Source organism: Lytechinus pictus, chromosome 9 (genome assembly GCF_037042905.1).
Source record: "Lytechinus pictus isolate F3 Inbred chromosome 9, Lp3.0, whole genome shotgun sequence".
Lineage (NCBI taxonomy): Eukaryota > Metazoa > Echinodermata > Echinoidea > Temnopleuroida > Toxopneustidae > Lytechinus > Lytechinus pictus.
The window spans coordinates 11,992,338-12,013,530 of record NC_087253.1 but is presented as its reverse complement, the minus strand read 5'-3'; the positions used below and the strand labels follow the sequence as shown (position 1 = coordinate 12,013,530).

Sequence of the window (21,193 nt, the reverse complement as noted above, 5' to 3'; positions counted from 1 at the left end):
AACTCAAAATCGACAATATCATCTCTTTTTTTATTCCAAATTTCAATTAAAAATTATCCATCTCAGATTAGAATTTAGGAATTTTGGTTGAGGAGAAAGTATTGCCCCCCCCCATTGCTGCATCTGATATTTTAATCGTCAACATCATCTCAGCACTATAACTTTGTTTCAACTCAGAATGGTATTCAAGCAATGTCAGTATTTCATGCCAAGACCTGTATTCTGGGTCCCGTAACACAAAGGTTAGCGATTGATCGTACGCTTGATTTTCACGATTGATCGTACATTTTTAGTCAATGCAATCAATCGTAAAAAATTGTTCTACGATCATTTGCTAAGTTTTTTGTTATGGGCCTCTGAACTCCCGTTAAACTCTGGTCCTAATTAAGCTGTGGTCAAACTTCTCAATTTGAAAACAACTGTGACTTTCTCATTGCTTGTCCGATTTCTTTCAAACGTTCACCATTCTGATTTGATTATTTTATGACCCAGGATAGATTCCCCTGTAATATCAACATTTACTTGTTTGAGATGAGTGGTTTGGAGAATGTAAAAAAAAAATGTTTTTAAACATTTTGAAAACGTTTTTACCATTCTGAAAACTCTTCATTAGTGCTAGAACCATACTTTAAAACAACCCATTGACCATATATAAAATAGTACCTATATCGTATTCAGCTAAGTAGGGAAATAGATAATGAAGTACATGTATTCAATCAAAGACTAATAAAGAAAGTCAAGATAGAATTTTGAAATGTGTGCTATTATTGTCTACTTAATAGACATTGTACATGTTACAGCGAAAGGGACCAAATTATTGAAATATATGACAAGTTTATATTTTCATATATGTACATGGTATATCGGCAGCATATTCAATGACTATTAGAGAGATGGCGTTTATAGTTTGATATATTGTATGATATTTAAACTGGAGTATGTTGCTATCGTTGTGTGCTGGTTTTAAGCTTTAGAAAAGAAAATGTCAGTGGGGTAGAAGGATGTACATGTAGCTACCAAGAAAGCTGGGGTAAGGTGGGGGGGGGGGGGAATCTGTAAGTAAAGACCATATTTGACACTTAAACCAATTATGTCTAGAATGAAGTCTAGGCTCCAAAGTATCTGTCTGTCTTTGGTAGAGGCAGCCACAGTACATAGTGATTCTAGTCTCACTACTTCAGACTCTGCATTATGCACTATGCGAATAGTGAAAACTAAAGGTGTGTGCCCGCAGACTGGGGGAAGAGAGAGGAGGGGGGGGGGGTAGGGATGTATTAACAATACTTTAATTTACATATTTTTATAAATGCAGATGATGTACAGGCCTAAGTAAGACATACCCCTTTGGATCGGAAAGTAAAGTTTAGAAAGTATGTATATACATGTGTATTTGCAGAGAGTATTACCACACACGACAAAACTTAATATACTGACAATAGTCTGCGGAGACAGACCCTTTCTATCGACAATTTATTCAACAATTAGGTCTCAAAATTTGCTAGACTCAATGTTCTGTACACCGGTACATACAATTATATTAAAGTAATGTGTGTTAACAGGCCGTGGGCTTGCGATTGCAAACTAACCAATTCCAATTTGAATTTGATTTTTGGGGGCATAATCTGTCTTTATAGATAGAAAAAGGTCACGTCCAATCCAACAGTAAGTTGATTGAAATAAGAATATGATAATCTAAACACTGTTTGTTTTGTTTCTTGAAGTTGATCTGCCTCCCTTCTTTCAAACAGAGGGTCGTGGGTTCAAATCCCATGTCATGTTTCTATCAGCAATGTGAATGGATACTTGGCAGGAATTTATTCCGTGAATACAGTGTGTGCACCAGCTGCTCTGCTAAAGCCTGGGTAATTGTGCTGCATTACTGTAGCGCGCTTAGAAACTTCTAGTAATACCTCGGTCACATTTGCTTTATAGCGGCCGTACGGCGAGTCGAAAACGGCCGTTTTATTCATTTTTTTTCAAACCACCTATATTTAGCTGGTACAAAAAATGTCAAAACGGCTGTTTTCGACTCGCCATACGGCCGCCGTAGAGCAAATGTGACCGAGATATAAAGTAAGCGTTAAGTGCTACATAAGCAAGTATAACTATTAAAGCAAAGTAGAAAAATAAGCATATTGTACATGTCGCTCCGCTGTAAAAATTGAATCAACTTGTTGCTAGGTTGGACTTGGATTTTTTTTGTAAGATAGGCTAGACCTAATAAAACATTTTGCAGCATTTGAATATGAATATTGGCATTTCCGGGAAGTGCTAGATGTATATATAAGTATTGTATTCTTTTAAATGTACATGTAATCTGTTGGTGCTATCTCTATGAAGTTTGTGTGCTACACTGCAACTTGAAAATGAATATTAGCATTTATAGTAGTTCTGAATCTGAAATTATATTTTATGATTTGAATTTAATGGAATTTATGGATAGAATATTTTATATTCATTTGATCATGATTCAGCTTTTTTTCCAATTAAAGCAAAAAATGAAATATTCCTAGTATCAGTGATGAATGAAATCCTGGGTCCCGTTTCATAAAGACTTGTTATAATAACACATTCACTATCAGCCAATCAGATTAGAGGATTTCAGTAGCTTTTAACTGTTATTGTAAATTTGTTAGTGTAAGAAGGTTTATGAAACAGATCCCTGGAGGCTGTATCATGAACCTGTTGATAAGTTATGAATAACTTTATTCAAGACTGGTGATTCTTTCTTGCGCTAAATGATGTACCCCTATGTAGCTGACATTGCACCTTAGAACATGTTTCAGTCATTCGTTAAAGGTAAAAGAAAGTAGTTGCAGCAAAACATTATTTATGAGAAAGTCTTTAAAATCAAGGTTAAATGCCAAAATATCATATCTAGTTCTGGTACGTTGATATAAACTTATCTTTGTGAAATAACGAAATCTTAGCTGAAAAACCGATAATTCTGATGATCGCTAACACATAAAAGCATATGTGGGACAGTGTATTGATATTGTTTGGAAGAAATACCTGACATTATATTAAATTCTGTGCTTATTTTGCTAATTTCTCATCAATTACACTTTTTTCTCCAGAGCCATTTGGCACATATTTTTTTTTATTTATATGTACAAACACTTGGGTGGTCATTTTATTGGATTTTGTTTGAACTCATTTTGAGATCATTACCACAACTGTGTATCTTCTTTTAAAGGACAAGTCCACCCCAACAAAAAATTGATTTGATTAAAAAGAAAAAATCCAACAAGCATAACACTGAAAATTTCATCACAATCGGATGTAAAATAAAAAAGTTATGACATTTTAAAGTTTCGCTTTATTTCACTAAACAGTTATATGCACATCCTGGTTGGCATGCAAATGAGGAGACTGATGATGTCATTCACTCACTACTTCCTTTGTATTTTATTATATGAAATATGAAATATTCAAATTTTCTCCTCATTGTCAAGTAAAACAGTGATCAATTCCTCCCTGAACATGGGATATTAGCATTGCTTAATACTAAATGATTCAGTCAACTCGGTCCCTATGGTCATATCTGTAAAAAATGAAATATCGTATAATTCGAACAATAAAAAACAAAAGAAATAGTGAGTGATGGACATCATCGACTGACTCATTTGCATGTCACCGAGTTGTTCATATCACTGTTTTGTGAAAAATAAGCGAAACTTTAAAATGCCATAACTTTCTTATTTTACATCCGATTTTTATGAAATTTTCAGTGTTTTGCTAGTTTGATTTTTCTCTATTTATTCACATCAACATTTTGCTGGGGTTGACTTGACCTTTAATAAGGGGGAGTAGAATGAAATGTGTTTATCTTTAAAATCTGCATCACTTTGAGAACAGCTTTATGAATCACCCACAAGTGTCCCATAACACAAAGGTTAGGGATTAATCATTTGCTTGATTTTCACGATAGATTGTACATTGTTGTTTGAAGGTTTGCGTGGTGGCATGTACAATAGCTGATGTGGTTTACGGTACACCATGTGGAGTGTTATAGAAACAGTGGATAGAAGAAAAGAAATTCAAGAAAGATTACACTCCTCTCAAATTTCCACTTTCTCGCCTATCCATTTCTTTTCTTCTTCTATCCACTGTGTCTATAACACTCCAATCAGCGATTGATTGTACATTGGAGTCAATGCAATCAATTGTAGAAAATTGTACGATCATTGCTAAGCTTTATGTTACGGGCCCCAGGGGGCTGTTTCACAAAAAGCTATGTGTGACTTGGAGTCTTGCTTAAATGCTGACGTGCACAAGATACGTAACATGCAATATTATTGATTAATAAGCAGTAGTGCGTGTCCTTAGCATGAGTTTATCTAGCGATTTTATATGTTATATAATGTTGAATGGCAGTTATTGTTGACAAAATGCAATGAATATCTTTCTGACGAAAGTTACTGTTGACAAAATGCAATGAAATCTTCTGTTTTAGATATGTTGTGATTATATTTACTACTTTTACTAAAATGCTGATAATTATGTTCGATAAAGTTACATTTGTATGGTTGTATTTTCTAAGTGGAAAATGGGCAATTTCATGTTTGGTGTTGACCTTCCAATGTTTTGTGTTTAATATCTTTACATGTTGAATGATATCAGTAATTTGATTTAGATAATTTTTTAACGATTCAATGCTGAATATTGCTTCTAACACTAACACTGAACTTGAAATAACCAACTTATTCATGTTCTTCTATTACACCTTGTTCTTTATTGCTATAGTAAATAATGAAAAGAAAACTGTTGTTTTGCCATTTTATTTGTTGCTGACCTGATTTTGCAATAAAAAGAGAACTATTCTGTAAAATTCTATTCGTTTACTTTGGCCAAATTGTGTCTATTCTATAATCGTTTTTCTTTAAATATCACCTTCATCACGACCACAATCGTTAATAGCAGCAGCAGCAGCAGCATCATATCACCACCATCATGAATTCATGATCACTCCAACCACATTTACCACCATCAATACCACCATCACTATCATCACCATCATCGTCATCACCATCATCATCACCATTATCATCACCATCATCACCACCATCACCATCATTATCATCAGCATCATCATCACCATCATCATCACCATCATCACCATCATCACCATCAGCATCATCATCACCATCATCACCACCATCACCATCATCATCACCATCATCATCACCATCATCATCACCATCATCATCACCATCACCACCATCATCACCATCATCATCACCATCATCATCACCATCATCACCATCATCATCACCATCATCATCACCACCATCATCACCACCATCATCGTCATCACCATCACCATTGTCATCATCATCACCATCATCATCACCACCATCATCATCATCACCATCATCATCACCATCATCACCATCATCATCACCATCATCATTATCATCATCATCACCATCATCACCATCATCATCACCAAAACCTTATCTACTAGTACCGCTACCCAGAGCCTCATCAATTAAGAGTTGGAATGTTCCTTGTATTAGTATATTTATGTATAGTACACAGCACATGCCATTAAAAAAAAAAAATTGTTTTTCTTTAAATATCACCTCCATCACGACCACAATCGTTAATAGCAGCAGCATCATATCATGACCATCATGATCACTCCAACCACATTTACCACCATCATCATCATCATCACCATCATCATCATTACCACCACCAACGCCATAACTACTAGTATCGCTACCCAGAACCTCATCATCAATATTCTAGTCAAGAGTTGGAATGTTCCTTGTATTAGTATATTCATGTATAGTACACAGCACATGCCATTTAAAAAAAAATTGTTTTTCTTTAAATATCACCTCCATCACTACCACAATCGTTAATAGCAGCAGCATCATATCACCACCATCATGATCACTCTAACCACATTTACATTTACCACCATCACTACCACCATCACTATCATCATCATTATCACCATCATTATCATCACCATCATTATCATCATCATTATCACCATCATCATCATCATTATCATCATCATCACTATCATTATCACCATCATCACCATCATTATCATCATTATCATCACCATCATTATCATCACCATCATTATCATCATCATTATCACCATCATCATCATCATTATCATCATCACTATCATTATCACCATCATCACCATCATTATCATCATCATCATTATCATCACCATCATTATCACCATCATCATTATCATCATCATCACTATCATTATCACCATCATCACCACCATCATCGTCATCACTATCACCATTGTCATCACCATCATCACCATTATCATCATCATCATTATCATTATCATCACCATCATTATCATCACCATCATTATCATCACCATCATTATCACCACCATCATTATCATCATCACCAAAACCTTATCTACTAGTACCGCTTCCCAGAGCCTCATCAATTAAGAGTTGGAATGTTCCTTGTATTAGTATATTTATGTATAGTACACAGCACATGACATTAAAAAAAGAAAAATTGTTTTTCTTTAAATATCACCTCCATCACGACCACAGTCGTTAATAGCAGCATCATATCACCATCATGATAACTCCAACCACATTTATCATTATCATCATCACCACCACCATAACTACTAGTATCGCTACCCAGAACCTCATCAATATTCTAGTCAAGAGTTGGAATGTTCCTTTTATTAGTATATTCATGGATAGTACACAGCACATGCCATTAAAAAAAAATTGTTTTTCTTTAAATATCACCTCCATCACGACCACAATTGTTAATAGCAGCAGCATCATATCACCACCATCATGATCACTCCAACCACATTTACCATCATCATCATCACCACCACCAACACCATAACTAGTATCGCTACCCAGAACCTCATCATCAATATTCTAGTCAAGAGTTGGAATGTTCCTTGTATCAGTATGTTCATGTACAGTACACAGCACATGCCATAAAAAAATAATTTCATACAAACAATTTGAATACTGTACCTTTATTAGCATCTGTTAACATCCCTTCATAAAATGTACAATTTTTTTTTCTCTCATTTTCTTTTCACATTTTTAAGTTAATATTACAAAAATCTTGACTAGTATCATTACATACAGAGAAGCTAAATACATGCTTTCCACAAATATATAACCACAAGACTGGACCTCATTCATCTTATACACACGATGAGAATTGAAGTACAGCTCACACCTGTTGGATATGACGTGATAAACCCAATTAAACAAAAAAAATAAAAATAAAAACAGATGAGTGTGTACATGTAAGGTTAAAAAGGGACATGTTAACAAATTATTCATATATCCCTCAGTAACTGCATTCTTTTGTAATTTCTTTGTTAAAAACTAAAAGTTGAATTGAAATTTATGGCAAATCAATGAAATATACCAAAGCTACTTATATAATTTTACATTCTGGTTTTGTCTCGCTGCCAAATACTTAAACCTGTAATTTTCAAAGGGGCATGAACAGTGATATTGCTAACTGCAGGCGTATTCTCCTCCAGGGCTTCGCAACACAAAGATTAGCGATCAATTGCTAAATGAACTGACCAATCAAGATCAACATTACATGCGCATTTGACACAAAATACTGACCAGGAACCAATCAGAAGTGGTCTCTCATATTTGCTATTCATCGCTAATCTTTGTGTTATGGAGTCCTGGTGTAGACAGGCTTGCATTTCAATGCAACTTGAAATATACCCATCAAGCCCTGCACATTCACGATTGGTTGTAAATCAAGTTGCCTTTGATCACAACCTTTTCTGAAACTGGCCCCAAGATGCCTTTGATGTGCATACGTTCATGACTGCCTTAATAAAATAGGAAGTCTCTACGTTCACACTTGTTAATACAATCACAAATATAATACTCAGTTCTTATATAGCGCATATCACATTCTGATATACATGTACAGTAATGTCCCTAGATGCACTTCAAAGGTACTTGGATATTATCACCCCGACTCATCTTATTAGCCCAGCAGACAGAGCTCATCAAGTCATATCCTAACAGGCCTTAATAGTGCCATTAACACACAAAATAATAATAAAACAAAAAAGGATTTTCTCTCAAACTCCCACTAGATATATGCAATGGCTTGGGGACATCACTGATGTATAAAGCACAGAGGAATATCATCATTTCGTGCTGATATTCTTTGATGTTGTCGAGTTCCTCATTTTATGTTAATAGGGTGTTGGAAGGAGCTTGCACATCTGGGCTCTTGTCTTACAAAGAGTTATTGATCTGATCAACCTCAAGTCCTCAACTGTATGGAAGTCCATCATTGTTGAGCGTTAGGGCTCAGTGGATTAGTCTTCTGACTTTGAAACAGAGGGTCGTTGGTTCGAATCCCAGCCATGGCGTAATTTCCTTCAGCAAGAAATTTATCCACATTGTGCTGCACTCAACCCAGGTGGGGTGAATGGGTACCCGGTAGGAAGAAATTCCTTGAATGCTTGAGCGCCTAGGCAGCCCAGCTGAAGCCGGGGTAATATTAATTGCAGGGCCCGCTGGGAGAACAGTTTTCAGAACTGAAGTGGCTTCCCTGGGTAAATATACCTATATTATTATTATTGTCATAAATTTTACTATTAGAAACTTGCACAATTCTTTTGTCAACATAGAGTACACTGAATTGTCAAGATAGCGATGGAAGAATGAGTATTACATACACCATACCTAGAAAACATTTTGAACATGCATTTCAGATGTTGGTGTTGCTGGCTTTTCAGTTGTGGTTGATTGGATCAATTGCAACTCTTTGGAAGACGGGGCCCTGAAACTCAATAGACACTAACTAGATGCCGTATAACAGAATCATTAGACTTTGTCTTTATAAGTGGTAGTGGCACCAAGATAATTATAATGAAATTCATCACTCTTTAAAATATTCATGAACGTCTAGTGCCAACTTTGAGAAGCTAGACAGATGAAATCTCATAAAATTTTGTTTTTCATTTACTAGTAAATTAAAATTTAGCTTGTAGTATATTGCCCCAAGGCTGCTATAAAAACCATATGCGATGCATGTAGGCACAAAGCAAGTTAGCAACCGAGGGACTGCTGTTTTTTCCTTCCTCTCCAAAGGACTTGGTATTGTGCACAAGAGCAGGTATTGAACCCATATGCTCAATGCTATGGCCCAAACAAATTCACAAAGGGTGCATATGGAGTCCGAAGCGATGGGTTTGGCATATTTTGTGCATAAAATACCAAGAGCACAAATTGAGAACGAGTCAAACAATGAAAGGGTACTTTTGTCACAGGAAACTAAAATCAACACGTGTTACTAGGGTTACAGTATAAACAAAACCACTGTTCATGTGAGTTACCTTTAATAAATAGTAGCTGCATTAATGACACATGTACAGCAATGGAACATGACTGCACAAAAGTAAAATCTTGCATGTTTGATTTGTATAACACAAAATTTTCAGCCAGTATTTGACTAAAACTGTTTGGGGCCTAAAACCTGAACTTTCATAGCTGAGAACAAAAGATCAATATTAAAATGAGGTAAACAGAAGTACTATATACTTTGGGAGTGTGCAGAAATAGGCAAACATGACAGCAGGAAAAGATGGAGAGGAGTATTTATATCACCTGACTTAGTTCATAGGAAAGATTCAACTTACTCCCATTCTATGGAGTTGAAAATAATCGACTTGAAATTGTTTCTTTCCTTCTCGAAATCAGAAAATAATAATAGCCATTCACAATCATTCTTGGATCAATATGTTTATGAAAATACTCACATTTAATCCATAAAGATCATTATTTGAGCTTTGCACTTAATCAATGTCAGTTAAAAGAAGAAAATATATTGGACACGAGGCGTAATGACCGAGTGAAAATTACCCATAACTATCCATTGTATTGCCAATTCACTTTCTCTTGCTTGATTTCACCTTTGAAAGATCCCATCTTCATCATCCCATAAATAGTGATAATAAAAATAGCAAACTATAATATAATTTCATCCTGTTCATGCAAACATCTTCACAATATCTGGTTTCTGTCCAAATGCATTAGTTTTAATATCATTCTAGTCTACTATATCAGCACTGCTGCACACTGTAGCAACAGTCTCCACTCCCTGGGGAGGATTGTGGCTTTTCTTCTCATGCTTGCACTGACACCTTCATCAGGTTTCTATCCAAAGGCATTAATAGTGTCATTACCCATATACATGTATCAGTAGCAATACTAGTCTGCCAACCCGCAGTCTCCACTTCCTGGGGAGGATGCGGATTTTCTTCTTATGCTTATACTGACACCTTCATCTGGTTTCTATCCCATGGCATTAATACAGCCGCTTTACTACCCTTACTTCAGGAGCAAAACCTTGTCAGTCAACCAGTGTCCACTCCTGTTCGAGGATTGTGGCTAACATGTTTTCTTAGTCATTCTTAAACTGCCCCCTTCATCCAGTTTTGTCCCACAGCATTGCCTATGGCCTAGTCTGCGATTTCAGTAGATAAACAGCGCATTCCACTCCCTGGGGAGGATTGTGGCTTCTCTACATAGCCATGCTAACACTGTCCAAAGGCATTATATTGCTATTGCCTTAATTAATAATTTTGGTAGCTTTGAAGCACACTGTTGGCCACAATCTCCACTCGCTGGGGAGCATTCAAAGCATTACCTTGAGAGCTGGTGGGTTTCTAGTTGTTCGCAAGCAAGTTAGAAGTGACTTTAAAAACGACTGGTGAACCTTTCTTACGCGCTTAACCTTTGCTATGTGTATACCATTTACCACAAGAAAGGATCACCAGTCGCTCGTAACTTACGAACAGCTATATGAAACGGCCCCCATGAATGTATTTCGTAAATCATATACATATGGGTATAGAGATGTGTCAAAATCTGAGGCTGGTTGAGGAAATTATGATAGCTGAATTTTAAGGATTGTGATTCTTAATCAGTTACCACTGGAACTGAGTGGGCCCTGTACAATGACAGAATTCAGTAGCCAGCAGCTTAAGTTTTGAACTACCGTATTATCATATTGGCATATAATACGGTGAAACTTCTGTGATTTCATGAAAATAAAACGCACACAAGATATGCACATATACGGTGATGAGATTCTCTCTGTATCAGTATGGCATGGCAAGTCCACGGTACGCCACCACCAATGAGTTCATCCAGCTTTCTCAGAGTGTTTCCAGAACAATCAAAGAACAATATTCAAAAGCTATACACATTTTGAGACTGTTTCTTTAATGTGTTCTAAGTGACGTTTCAAAAGCCTTCAGAGATTTCGGAAACAGTTGAGCATTCTTAGTGGGTTTCCAAAACCTTTTGACGTTTGGCCGTTTCTTGAACGTTCTAAGAATGTTTGCTGAATCTTTCAGCAAGAGCAAGAAGGAACATACATAGGACAATAAAAAACATGGTGATGTCAATGTGATATCCAAGCAGAATATGATAAAATTTGTATAGGAGAGAGAGAGAGAAAAGGAGGAGGAAGAGAGAAAGAGGAGGATAAAAAGATAGAGATAAGGGGGCGAGTTGGAAAGGGGAATATAGATTAAAATACTACAAGTCTAAGTTCATCTAAGGCATCGTTCAAAATAGGTGCTGCCGACGTAGCCGCCTCGCATCGTCCTCTGCACGTTCTGTTCAAAGAGTCTTCTGTTCTGCTGGAGCGCTTCGGCCGCTTCTTTGTTGAGGGGGTCATCTGGATTAGGTTCCTGTTGGTTGCGTGAAAGGGAGAGAAAAAAAAAGCTGAATCACACCTGAGAGAGTACAAGGTTCACAGCATTTCAAGAAGACAAAATTACCCGATTTTCCTCCCATGAAGTCTCAAATACCATAATAATTATTTCAACTCATTTCCAGTGTCATATGTTTTCAATGTTGTTGCAGTGAACTATTTGCAGTATGAAACACTGTAATGTAAAATGCGATATGCAACAAAACAGTAACAAAGTCTGATTTTTTTTTTTTTTGGGGGGGGGCATTCAAAATTTCCTGACTTATCCCTGACTGGAAAAAAAAGTAAAATAATTTTTCCTGATTTCCCCGGCTTGGCTGGGAACCTGTAAGTATAAAAACTGAAAACTGGATGATGGTAATAACCTGAGCCAGCACAGAGATTCCTCAAAACGCCTTGCCCCCCCCCCCAAAAAAAAAACCCTAAACAAAACAAAAAACGTGCATTACTTGGGTGCACAAGCGAGACTTGAGAATTTCATAAACTTTATTTGTATTCCAAATCATCGGGTCTGAAGACTTTCTTTGATTCTGATTGACTGGGAAGTACTGTTCCTAGGATATCTGTCCGTTTTGCAGAAAAAAAATCCCCTAAATCCTTTCATGAAATGCTCCCCAGAGACACTTCTAAAATGGAGAGGCAGGACATGCCAATCTCAGTTCCATTTACTGAATTTATTGATATGGCGTTATCATTAGTGCCCTATGGAATGGAAAAAAACAAAAAAACATCGAAACCGCAAAGGCTAACAAATGGCCATCTTGTAAACACCTGCCGATATTGCAATCATGATGTTGTACATAAACATATACTTACCAAGAAAAGAAATTGTAATCCATAGACGATTGCATTTATCGTTAAAACTGGTTTCCAGTCTTCCCTGTGAAAGAGAGAGAGAAAAATAAAGAATTATACCAAGGATAATAAAGGTTTCACTTATTAAGCTGATACAATCTTGAAAACAGGGTAGAAAAAAGACATACTAAAATCTTTTTAATATGCTTGACACACAAATTGAGAACAGGGAAAGATATAGCAGAGCACATGTACTGCAAAAAATAAAATACACAGTACTTTAGGTTAAGGTCACAACTCCAAACTTTAGCCTGCTCGGCGACCGGGTGGTGAGTTTTTAGCCAATGGTTTTGGGGCATCGCTCAGTTGCCGCTCAAGATCTAGCGCAAAACTAAAATTCTGGCGGCGCCTGCTCACTTTTCACTCGCCGCCCGAAATACACTCGGCGTCCAGTCGGTCGCCCTCCGGGCGCCAACGTAATCAAGAAGTCACCGTCGAACGATTTAGGTCGAAAATTGAACTTGTTGGATCAACAGCTGTTGAGAGGTTATCGGCCGGTCAGAGATCGGTCGATGATCTCGCGGCGAATTCAAGATCGGACGGGCGATTACCTAAATATAGGCCGGTGGGGGACCGCCCGGGATTACTGCTCGTACGCCAAAGAGATAAGTTCCCCGATTTGACCCAGCTTTGGCCTTGGGTAATGGGTAATCGACAGGGCACTACTCGGCCACCGCTAAGTATTTTTAAAGCCTGCTCGACGTCTACAAAAATTGTTCGGCGATGTCTAAATTCCAGCGGCGCCTGAGCAGGCTACTAATCGGTCGGTCGCCGCTCTGAGTTGTGACTTAAGCCTTAGACAGGCTTGTCCAGGTGTATGCATAATGTATGTTTTGTCAGGTTTAGCATAATTTTGTGAATAAAGCTATAACAACATTATCATGAATATGCAACAGATTAGCTAATGATGTTCCCCACTTCACGATGGCGTTCATAAATCATAACAATTTTTACAAAATATTTTTACCAGTAATTTGAAAACAAATAACTCCATTATTCGTTATCAGATTCTGATGACATTTGCAGCATATTGATTGGTGAAATTTATTAATTTAGAAGTTTGTTATTTTCAGCCCAGAGTATTCCTCAGAAGCAACTAAAGTTTGTTTGGAAGTGGTGGTGATCTACATGTAGGAGCTTATTTTTCTGTTACTCAGAATAATATTCACTCACTGCACTGTATCCAATGTTTCAGATTTAGGCAGTAGGTTGTAAAAAGTAGCCTCCAAAAATTTGGGTTTTTTTTTTGCCTGCTCCTTCCTGTTATGGCAAACATTTTTGGGGGGGCCTGACCCACCCAGTTCCCTACATGCATACATGTACTACCCCTCCCTCCTTTCTCTATGTTTTCCTCTCTCTTTCACTTCGTTCTTACCTAAGTATATTGAGACACACATTTCCTTCTAAGTCGATGTTCGGATGGTATACCATTGTTTCACATTTGACTTTAGGAGGTTCATGGGGGTAGTTCGGTGATACCTAACAGAGAAAATATAAAAGACAAATTGTTAATGGCATACATAAGCATACATTCATTTCCATTTAAAGTGTAATAAACATTTGCTTGGGCGATTCCGCGGTTAGTCGCATAACAATTTAACAAGTATTTTGATTACATAAGATTTGATTTTGGTGTTGTATTTAATCGCAACTCTTTCAGCAACAGGCCCCAGGTCTAATTCTCATATCTTAGTAACACAATCATGGCCAGATCCACTTGGTCTAATAGTAGCTGGTCTAATGCTCAGACCACCTAACACCATCATGGCTAAACCCACTTGGTCTACTAGCAAATTGTAATATACTTCTCAGATCATTTAACACCTCAATGGTTAAACCAACTTGGTCTAATAGTTGTATGTAGATGTTCTATTTGCTCAGACTGCTAGACACCATCATGGCTAAACCCATAATTCTCAGATTGTCTAACACCATAATGGCTAAACCCACTTAGTCTAATATCAATTTTGTCTAATAACCATTTGGTAGAATCATTACTTTGCCTGTCATTTTGTCATGTCACTTTGTCAGTTGACCTGAATGTTTAATTTCCACTTATTATTTTCAACAAAATGTTTGGTTCATAAAATAGTTCCTGTATCATAAGACTTAATATTTTTAAACCTTGTGGTTCTGAATTCTCTGATCAGAGTTTATGCTAGATTCTTTAATGCATAATTTCTGAAATCACACTTACCTTAAAACCAAAAACAAATCTACCATTTCTGTAAAAGCCCTGAATAGAAAAGGGGAAAGGAAAAAAAGAATAACAGTTTCAGAAACAGACCATTAACAACAACAACAAAATATTTATTCAGGACTGTGAGAAAAAAAAATGTCATTCATAAAGGTTAACATTACGCATATGCACACTGGAAATGCTGTCTGAAATATCTATGACCATTGGTGATTTCAAATGTGTTGATACTTTGGCTTTGGTGTTTGGTCAATTTTGGCAGGAGTATAACTCCAAACCAACCAAAAAATAACTTTTCTTTTTACGAGGGCTATTTTTAGATCCCCCCTAGTCGACTCTGAATGGCTCGTGAGGTGCGATCTCAGCGCGTGCTGCTGCTGGTTTGCAAAGCAAACCAGCCTGAAAGGGCGAGCGAAGCGAGCCAATTCACAGTAGAGTCGACCTAGTCTGCTATGCAGACTCATTGAATCAGCTGTGGTACACACACTGCAGATGTGGGTCTACATTTGTAGACTACCCCCCCCTGAAAAAATACCCACCGTTAATATATTTGTAGTGGCTATTTTGGAGCTCATGGGGGTTCTTTTTTAAAGGGTGTAGAATTTTAAATTTCAAGCAAAGTCAAACATAATAGTCTACATGTAGATCATTGCAGACATTTAGAGTTTCAGACACCCATGATCACTTATTTATGTAATACTTATTAAATGCAGGCATGAAAAGTGAGTTTTCTAAAATAAAAATAAAATGATGAAAGAAAGAAAGGAGGAATAAAAGGATGGAGTCTGAAAGAAAAAAAATAGAAGAATGAATGAAAGTAGGAAAGAAAAAAGGAAAAGAAAAGTGAGGATAGAAAGAAACTAAAGAAAAAATGAAGGAAAGTATGGAAGAAAGGTGAGGGGGGGGGGAAGTAAGGAAAGAAAGAAGAGAGAAAATAAAGAAATAAAACGAAGGAAAGAAAGGAAGAAAATAAAAAAAATAAAAGAATGAATGAATAGAATGAAGGAATGCAGGAAAGAAAAAAGGAACAAACAGAATAATGTAGGGGAGAAAATAGGGGGGAAAAGAAAGGAAAGAAAAAGAGAATAGAATGAAAGTAGGAAAGAAAAAGGTAAAAGAAAAAAGGAAAGAAACTAGAGTAGAAAGAATGAATAGAAAAATGAAGAAAAGTATGGGAAAAAGATGAGGGAAAAAAAAAGAAAGGATAGAATGAAGAGAGAAAATAAAGAAAAGACAAGTAACTTATCAACACACACACAAATGCATACATGGGACTGTAACATACTCTCACCAATGTGTGTTGATACAGACGATATCATCGTAACTCCATCTTTTTAAGCTATAACAGAAGTTGATAATATTTCCCTATACTGCTTGCAAGTGAGTTACACCAAATTTTTAAGGAAATTTGGACATTAGAAGAGCATTTCATAGGTGTGAAATGTGAATTTTGACAGTTTTGTGGAGGTTCACAGAGCCAGACTTTTGAAAAGCGCCCTAAGCTTAGCAGTACTACTGGTATTAGTGTAGAACCATTAGCTGTGCGCACGTGGCCTTAACCTTGCTACATGTGTAGCTAACTGAGCTGGCTGGGCTGCTAGTATAACCTTGCAGTTTGCTACTGACTTTGTGTGTGTCTGTGTGTCAATCAAAGAAAATAGCGCAAACAAACTGGCTTGCAATTTGAGTCAAAGAAACTTTCTTTTCTTTTGGAATGTTGATGGAAGTTTATAGTTTTGGAGGTTGTTGCTAAAAAAGAGATTTCACTTAGACAGTTTAGGAAACATCAATTTATGATGGGGTGATTTTTCAGTATATGTGGGTTTTTTCACCCTCGTCTTTGGTTTATACCTTTGCAATTTCAGAGATTTTGGGGGCGAATCGCCCGTCGCCACCGTGTATTTTTGTTGTTGTTGCTCCAAACATAAAATGAAGATGGTCCTGAAAAGTCACTCACTAGGTGTTGAGCAGTCAATATTGTGATCGGCAATTCGGCATTAATTGTGTAAACTCAGAATAGGTTTTGGGGGCTAGTAAACGCAATCCAAAGTGTGCTTTCAACACCAACTCTGGACTTGAAATCCCCCCCTTTCAAAATTACCCCCTCGTGTGAAGGAACAAAATTGTTGTGCAACATACTGCCAAGGGGGATGTACATGTAAAGGCCACCGAACACGATCCGATTTCGGAACATATCGCATATTGCTAATTTTCTGAAAATGTGAATAGAACATATCATTTTATTTGAGGTTAAAATTAATTGAAAGAATACTAATATAGCCTAACCATTTTGTAAGATTGTAAGCCTTTATTTTAGAGTAAATGCCAAATTAGTTTCAAATCGTAGCCAATCGTACGACTGCTATGACGTCACTACGACTAGATATAAAATTTGCTTTTATTCTAAGAAGGATGTTAGCATAGTCACAGATTTGAACATAGGGATTCGTACGATGATTTCAAACATTACGCAGTAAGATATTCCAAGTCTCAATATAAGCATCAAATTCTACTACGTTTTATTCCAAAATTGAGTCGCAGACCAATCGCAAGGTGTGCGGTGGCCTTAACATAAAAAAATATGTCTGATATTTATAGTTGATAAACTTGTTTCTATGCAGTCAAAGAAACGATCATATATTTTAGCTAGAAAAAGAAGTTGCATGGAATGTTGGACTTGCATACTAAAAATATTGTGCGAGACTATAACAATTTTTTTTTTTTTGGGGGGGGCAATATGGGCATTTTGTCCAGGTTCAGAATACAGGCCTATGGGTAATTCCACCTGAATGTAACAAATTAACAAGTGAAGATCAATGCAGATGTGACCAGTTTTGATTTTTTCAAATGTGAGGAAGGTTTCCGATATAAGAATTGAATATAAACACTTACTTCATCTGGCTGTATGGCTAGTTTGAAAACAAGTAAATCATCAGGATCAGGGAAATCTATCTGACATGTCTTTGGTAGATTCAGCTCCCCAAGATCTGAGCATGACAGAGAAAAAAAAAACAAATAAGAAATATTACACCAACTTCACATTCTGTTTTTAAAACAAGATTATGTTCAAGCTTAATGAAAATAGTGGCCCGAATTTAAAAAGGTAGTTTAATCTAGTCTTGAGGACTCCATGATGATGTCTTTTTAAAATCCTTTGACATATACTTCTTCATCATTGGAGTCTTGAACCCCCGCCCATATATGTATATGAGACCCAGGTAAACAAAGATGGATTTCCCTAGGAAATCCATCTTTTCATAAAAGAATCACGTAAAATATGTTGATTTTATTCATTTCTACACCTTCCTACGCCTAATGCGAAGGAAGGTTTTAAAAAATGGTCCCTAAAAATGTAAAAAAAATGAAGGTTTCTTACCAGACTGATGTCGTGTAGATCCCTCGATCCACATGTACACAATGCAAATACAATAGCGTCGACCCTTGAACCGCTTATGTATGACGTACTTCCGATTAGCGAAGCCATTTTGAAGAACAATTTATAGATAAAAATTATCATTTCACAAATACTACAATTTAACACATGATTTATTTTTAATTAGCAGTATTGTTATTATTTATAATCACGTAATAAATTTTAGTATTTGTGAAATAATAATTTTTATCTATACATTGTTCTTCAAAACGGCATCGCTAGTCGGAAGTACGTCATCACGAAGCGATTCAAGGGTCAGGTCTATTGTCTTTGCTTTGTCGACAAATGGATCGAGGGATCTACGGGAGATCGGGTCTGGTAAGAAACGTCTCATTTTTACCATTTATAGTGAAATAATTTTTATCACTTTATATGCATTAGGCGCCTGAAGGTTCATAGATAAATACAATTCGACAATACAAACCGATCTCACCCTCTAACTGTGATTAATAATTTTGCAGGTAAGAAAGGTTCACCAATTCAATTGTTCTTAAAGTAGACCAAAAGCTTCGGTCTCTGTTATGTTGGTTGTTCAGCTGAACTCCGTTGGCTTCACTCACCAAATACAGAGACCGAAGTTCTAGCGCGATCTGTACAGGGGACTCAATGACCATATGTTTATGTGTATAAAGTTCGGATAAAACAGGGCAGTGAAGTTGCGCGACAGCCGAGGTAAGTCACTGTTTTTGTTCCTTTTAACTTGATTTTCCCCCTTTTTTGGCAATTAATGCCAAGAGGGAATATTAATTTGCATTTCGGTAGCGTTAATTTTCAAAAAATTGATTCATTAAAGACAAAAATTGAAGAGCCCCGACGGGGGGATTTTGCATTGTAAGTCCCCTGATGGTGGCTGCACGATAGCGAGCCGTCTGTGTATGAGGAGAAATTTAAAAAATAAAAAAATGTTAAAAAACTCCTCGAAACAGACGGCTGCCTGCTGTCTATTCTTAAACTTAAAGTTGCTCTTAACTTACATTTTACAAACAGCTTTAAGAAACTCTCACCTGGCCTTGGGCTGGATTTTTATTCTTTTTACTTTTAATTTTAGTTAAATATTTCCTCATTATTTTGAGAAATTTGACAATTTATTATACTTTATACTAGAGTAGACCCCTAATCAATAATAATGAACAGGTTTGTGAAATTCTGAATCATTGATTGACATGGCATTCCAATGTTATATCATATTCATAATCATCAATTTAGATTTACTTTATTTCAATTTCAGAAGGTATTTCTTTTTGACGGTTCAGTATGTCATAAAAACATTCAAGCGAAGACAGAACAGCAAAGCGATGGACATTCAATTCAGCTGATCACGCACTCATTTCATTTCATTCATTCAATTCGACATCACCTTTCTGCAGTCGCAGCTGTGCAGCGGACGCTCTCTTCCCGTCTCCGTCCGACCGATCTGCGGCAGCTTCGGCCTGCTTTTTCAAGGAAAACAATTTAATCATCGTGCATTCCAGTAACACTTTCTCGTTGGCATCAACTCCTTCTTTTAAAAATTCAAGGTCTCTATCTGCTCCAATCTGCTATTCGTGAAAAAACATTGTCCGATTTCGCAGTCATCACCTTAGTTCCGCCTATTGTGTATCATGTATTGTGCAAGCTGCACGGAAGAAAATGTGTGTGCGTTTACAAAGGTCAAAGTTCACTATAAGCACAGTGCGCGCAAATACAACCCGCATCGGGATGACCTTAGATGACCTCAGGGCGGGGTTGCCGAATATTTGGGTTATTCTCTTTTTACCTTTTATAGCTGACTGTGGCAGTCCTATAGCTCTCGATTAGTACGACAATACACCAGACGGTGGACTGCACTGTTTCCAGAAGAAGAAGAAGATTAATCCGACGTCCGAGCTGCATGCATGGCCAATGCATGCAGCGTTTAACATTAATTTTTGTCTGACAATATAATCATGATAATTGTCAGATCTGACAAATTCCTTGATTTTGATTGGCTGAGAACAGGACTTGTCGGATAAAACATCAGACAAGTCCTTTAATGAAACGTATATCACTGCGACTGACTTCTGTTTAGTGGGGTAATGAGCCAGATCCGTTTTTGTCAATTTTGTTAGGATACTTAATTGTTGCCCCCCAGTTAGAAATTACCATACAAAAAAAAACCAAGCCGAATTTTTTAATAGGCCTCTCCGATTTTGAGATTGAGGATGGTGGCTGAGCCGAAGTTGGGGGGGGGGGGGGTGGTGCATGGGGGACCGGGCATAAAACTCATAATCTTATTAATTGTCGCTGCCCCTCCCTTACAAAAAATTCCTGCAGTACTTTAGTGGTACTCTGTTGTACCTGTGTGATACTTCTGTCATACACGACGGTACCTCAGAATTACCACAGGACTTCTGTGGTATCACTCTGTGATAGTTCTGTCATACTTCTGTGGTACAGGAAAATATGAAAATTTCCTGCAATACCTTAATGGTACTCTGTCGTACCTGTGTGATACTTCTGTTGTACAAAACTGTATATAGAATTACAACAGGACTTCTGTGGTATCACTCTGTGATAGTTCTGTCATACTTCTGTGGTACAGGAAAATATGAAAATTTCATGCAATACCTTAATGGTACTCTGTCGTACCTGTGTGATACTGCTGTTGTACAAAACTGTATATAGAATTACAACAGGACTTCTGTGGTATCACTCTGTGATAGTTCTGTCATACTTCTGTGGTACATAAAAATATGAAAATTTCATGCAATACCTTAATGGTACTCTGTCGTACCTGTGTGATACTTCTGTTGTACAAAACTGTATAAGGAATTACTACAGGACTCCTGTGGTATCACTCTGTGATAGTTCTACTTCTGTACGTAAAAATATGAAAATTTCATGCAATACCTTAATGGTACTCTGTCGTACCTGTGTAATACTTCTGTTGTACATAACTGTATACAATATCACTCTGTGATAGTTATGTCGTACTTCTGTTGTACATG

The 21,193-nt window shown here is 36.8% G+C and overlaps 1 protein-coding gene across 1 annotated transcript; it reads right to left on the bottom strand.

Annotated features, from left to right (window-relative positions):
- Positions 1 to 6,984: 6,984 nt before the first annotated feature.
- LOC129268279 (NEDD8-conjugating enzyme Ubc12-like) lies at positions 6,985 to 19,891 on the bottom strand. Its single transcript, XM_064104700.1, has 6 exons — positions 19,585 to 19,891; positions 17,687 to 17,781; positions 14,795 to 14,833; positions 13,973 to 14,076; positions 12,559 to 12,622; positions 6,985 to 11,719 (listed from the first exon to the last, which is right to left on the bottom strand). The coding sequence occupies exons 1-6, from the start codon at positions 19,685 to 19,687 to the stop codon at positions 11,579 to 11,581; spliced, it is 546 nt and encodes a 181-aa protein (XP_063960770.1). The 5' UTR covers positions 19,688 to 19,891; the 3' UTR covers positions 6,985 to 11,578.
- Between the last annotated feature and the right edge of the window lie 1,302 nt (positions 19,892 to 21,193).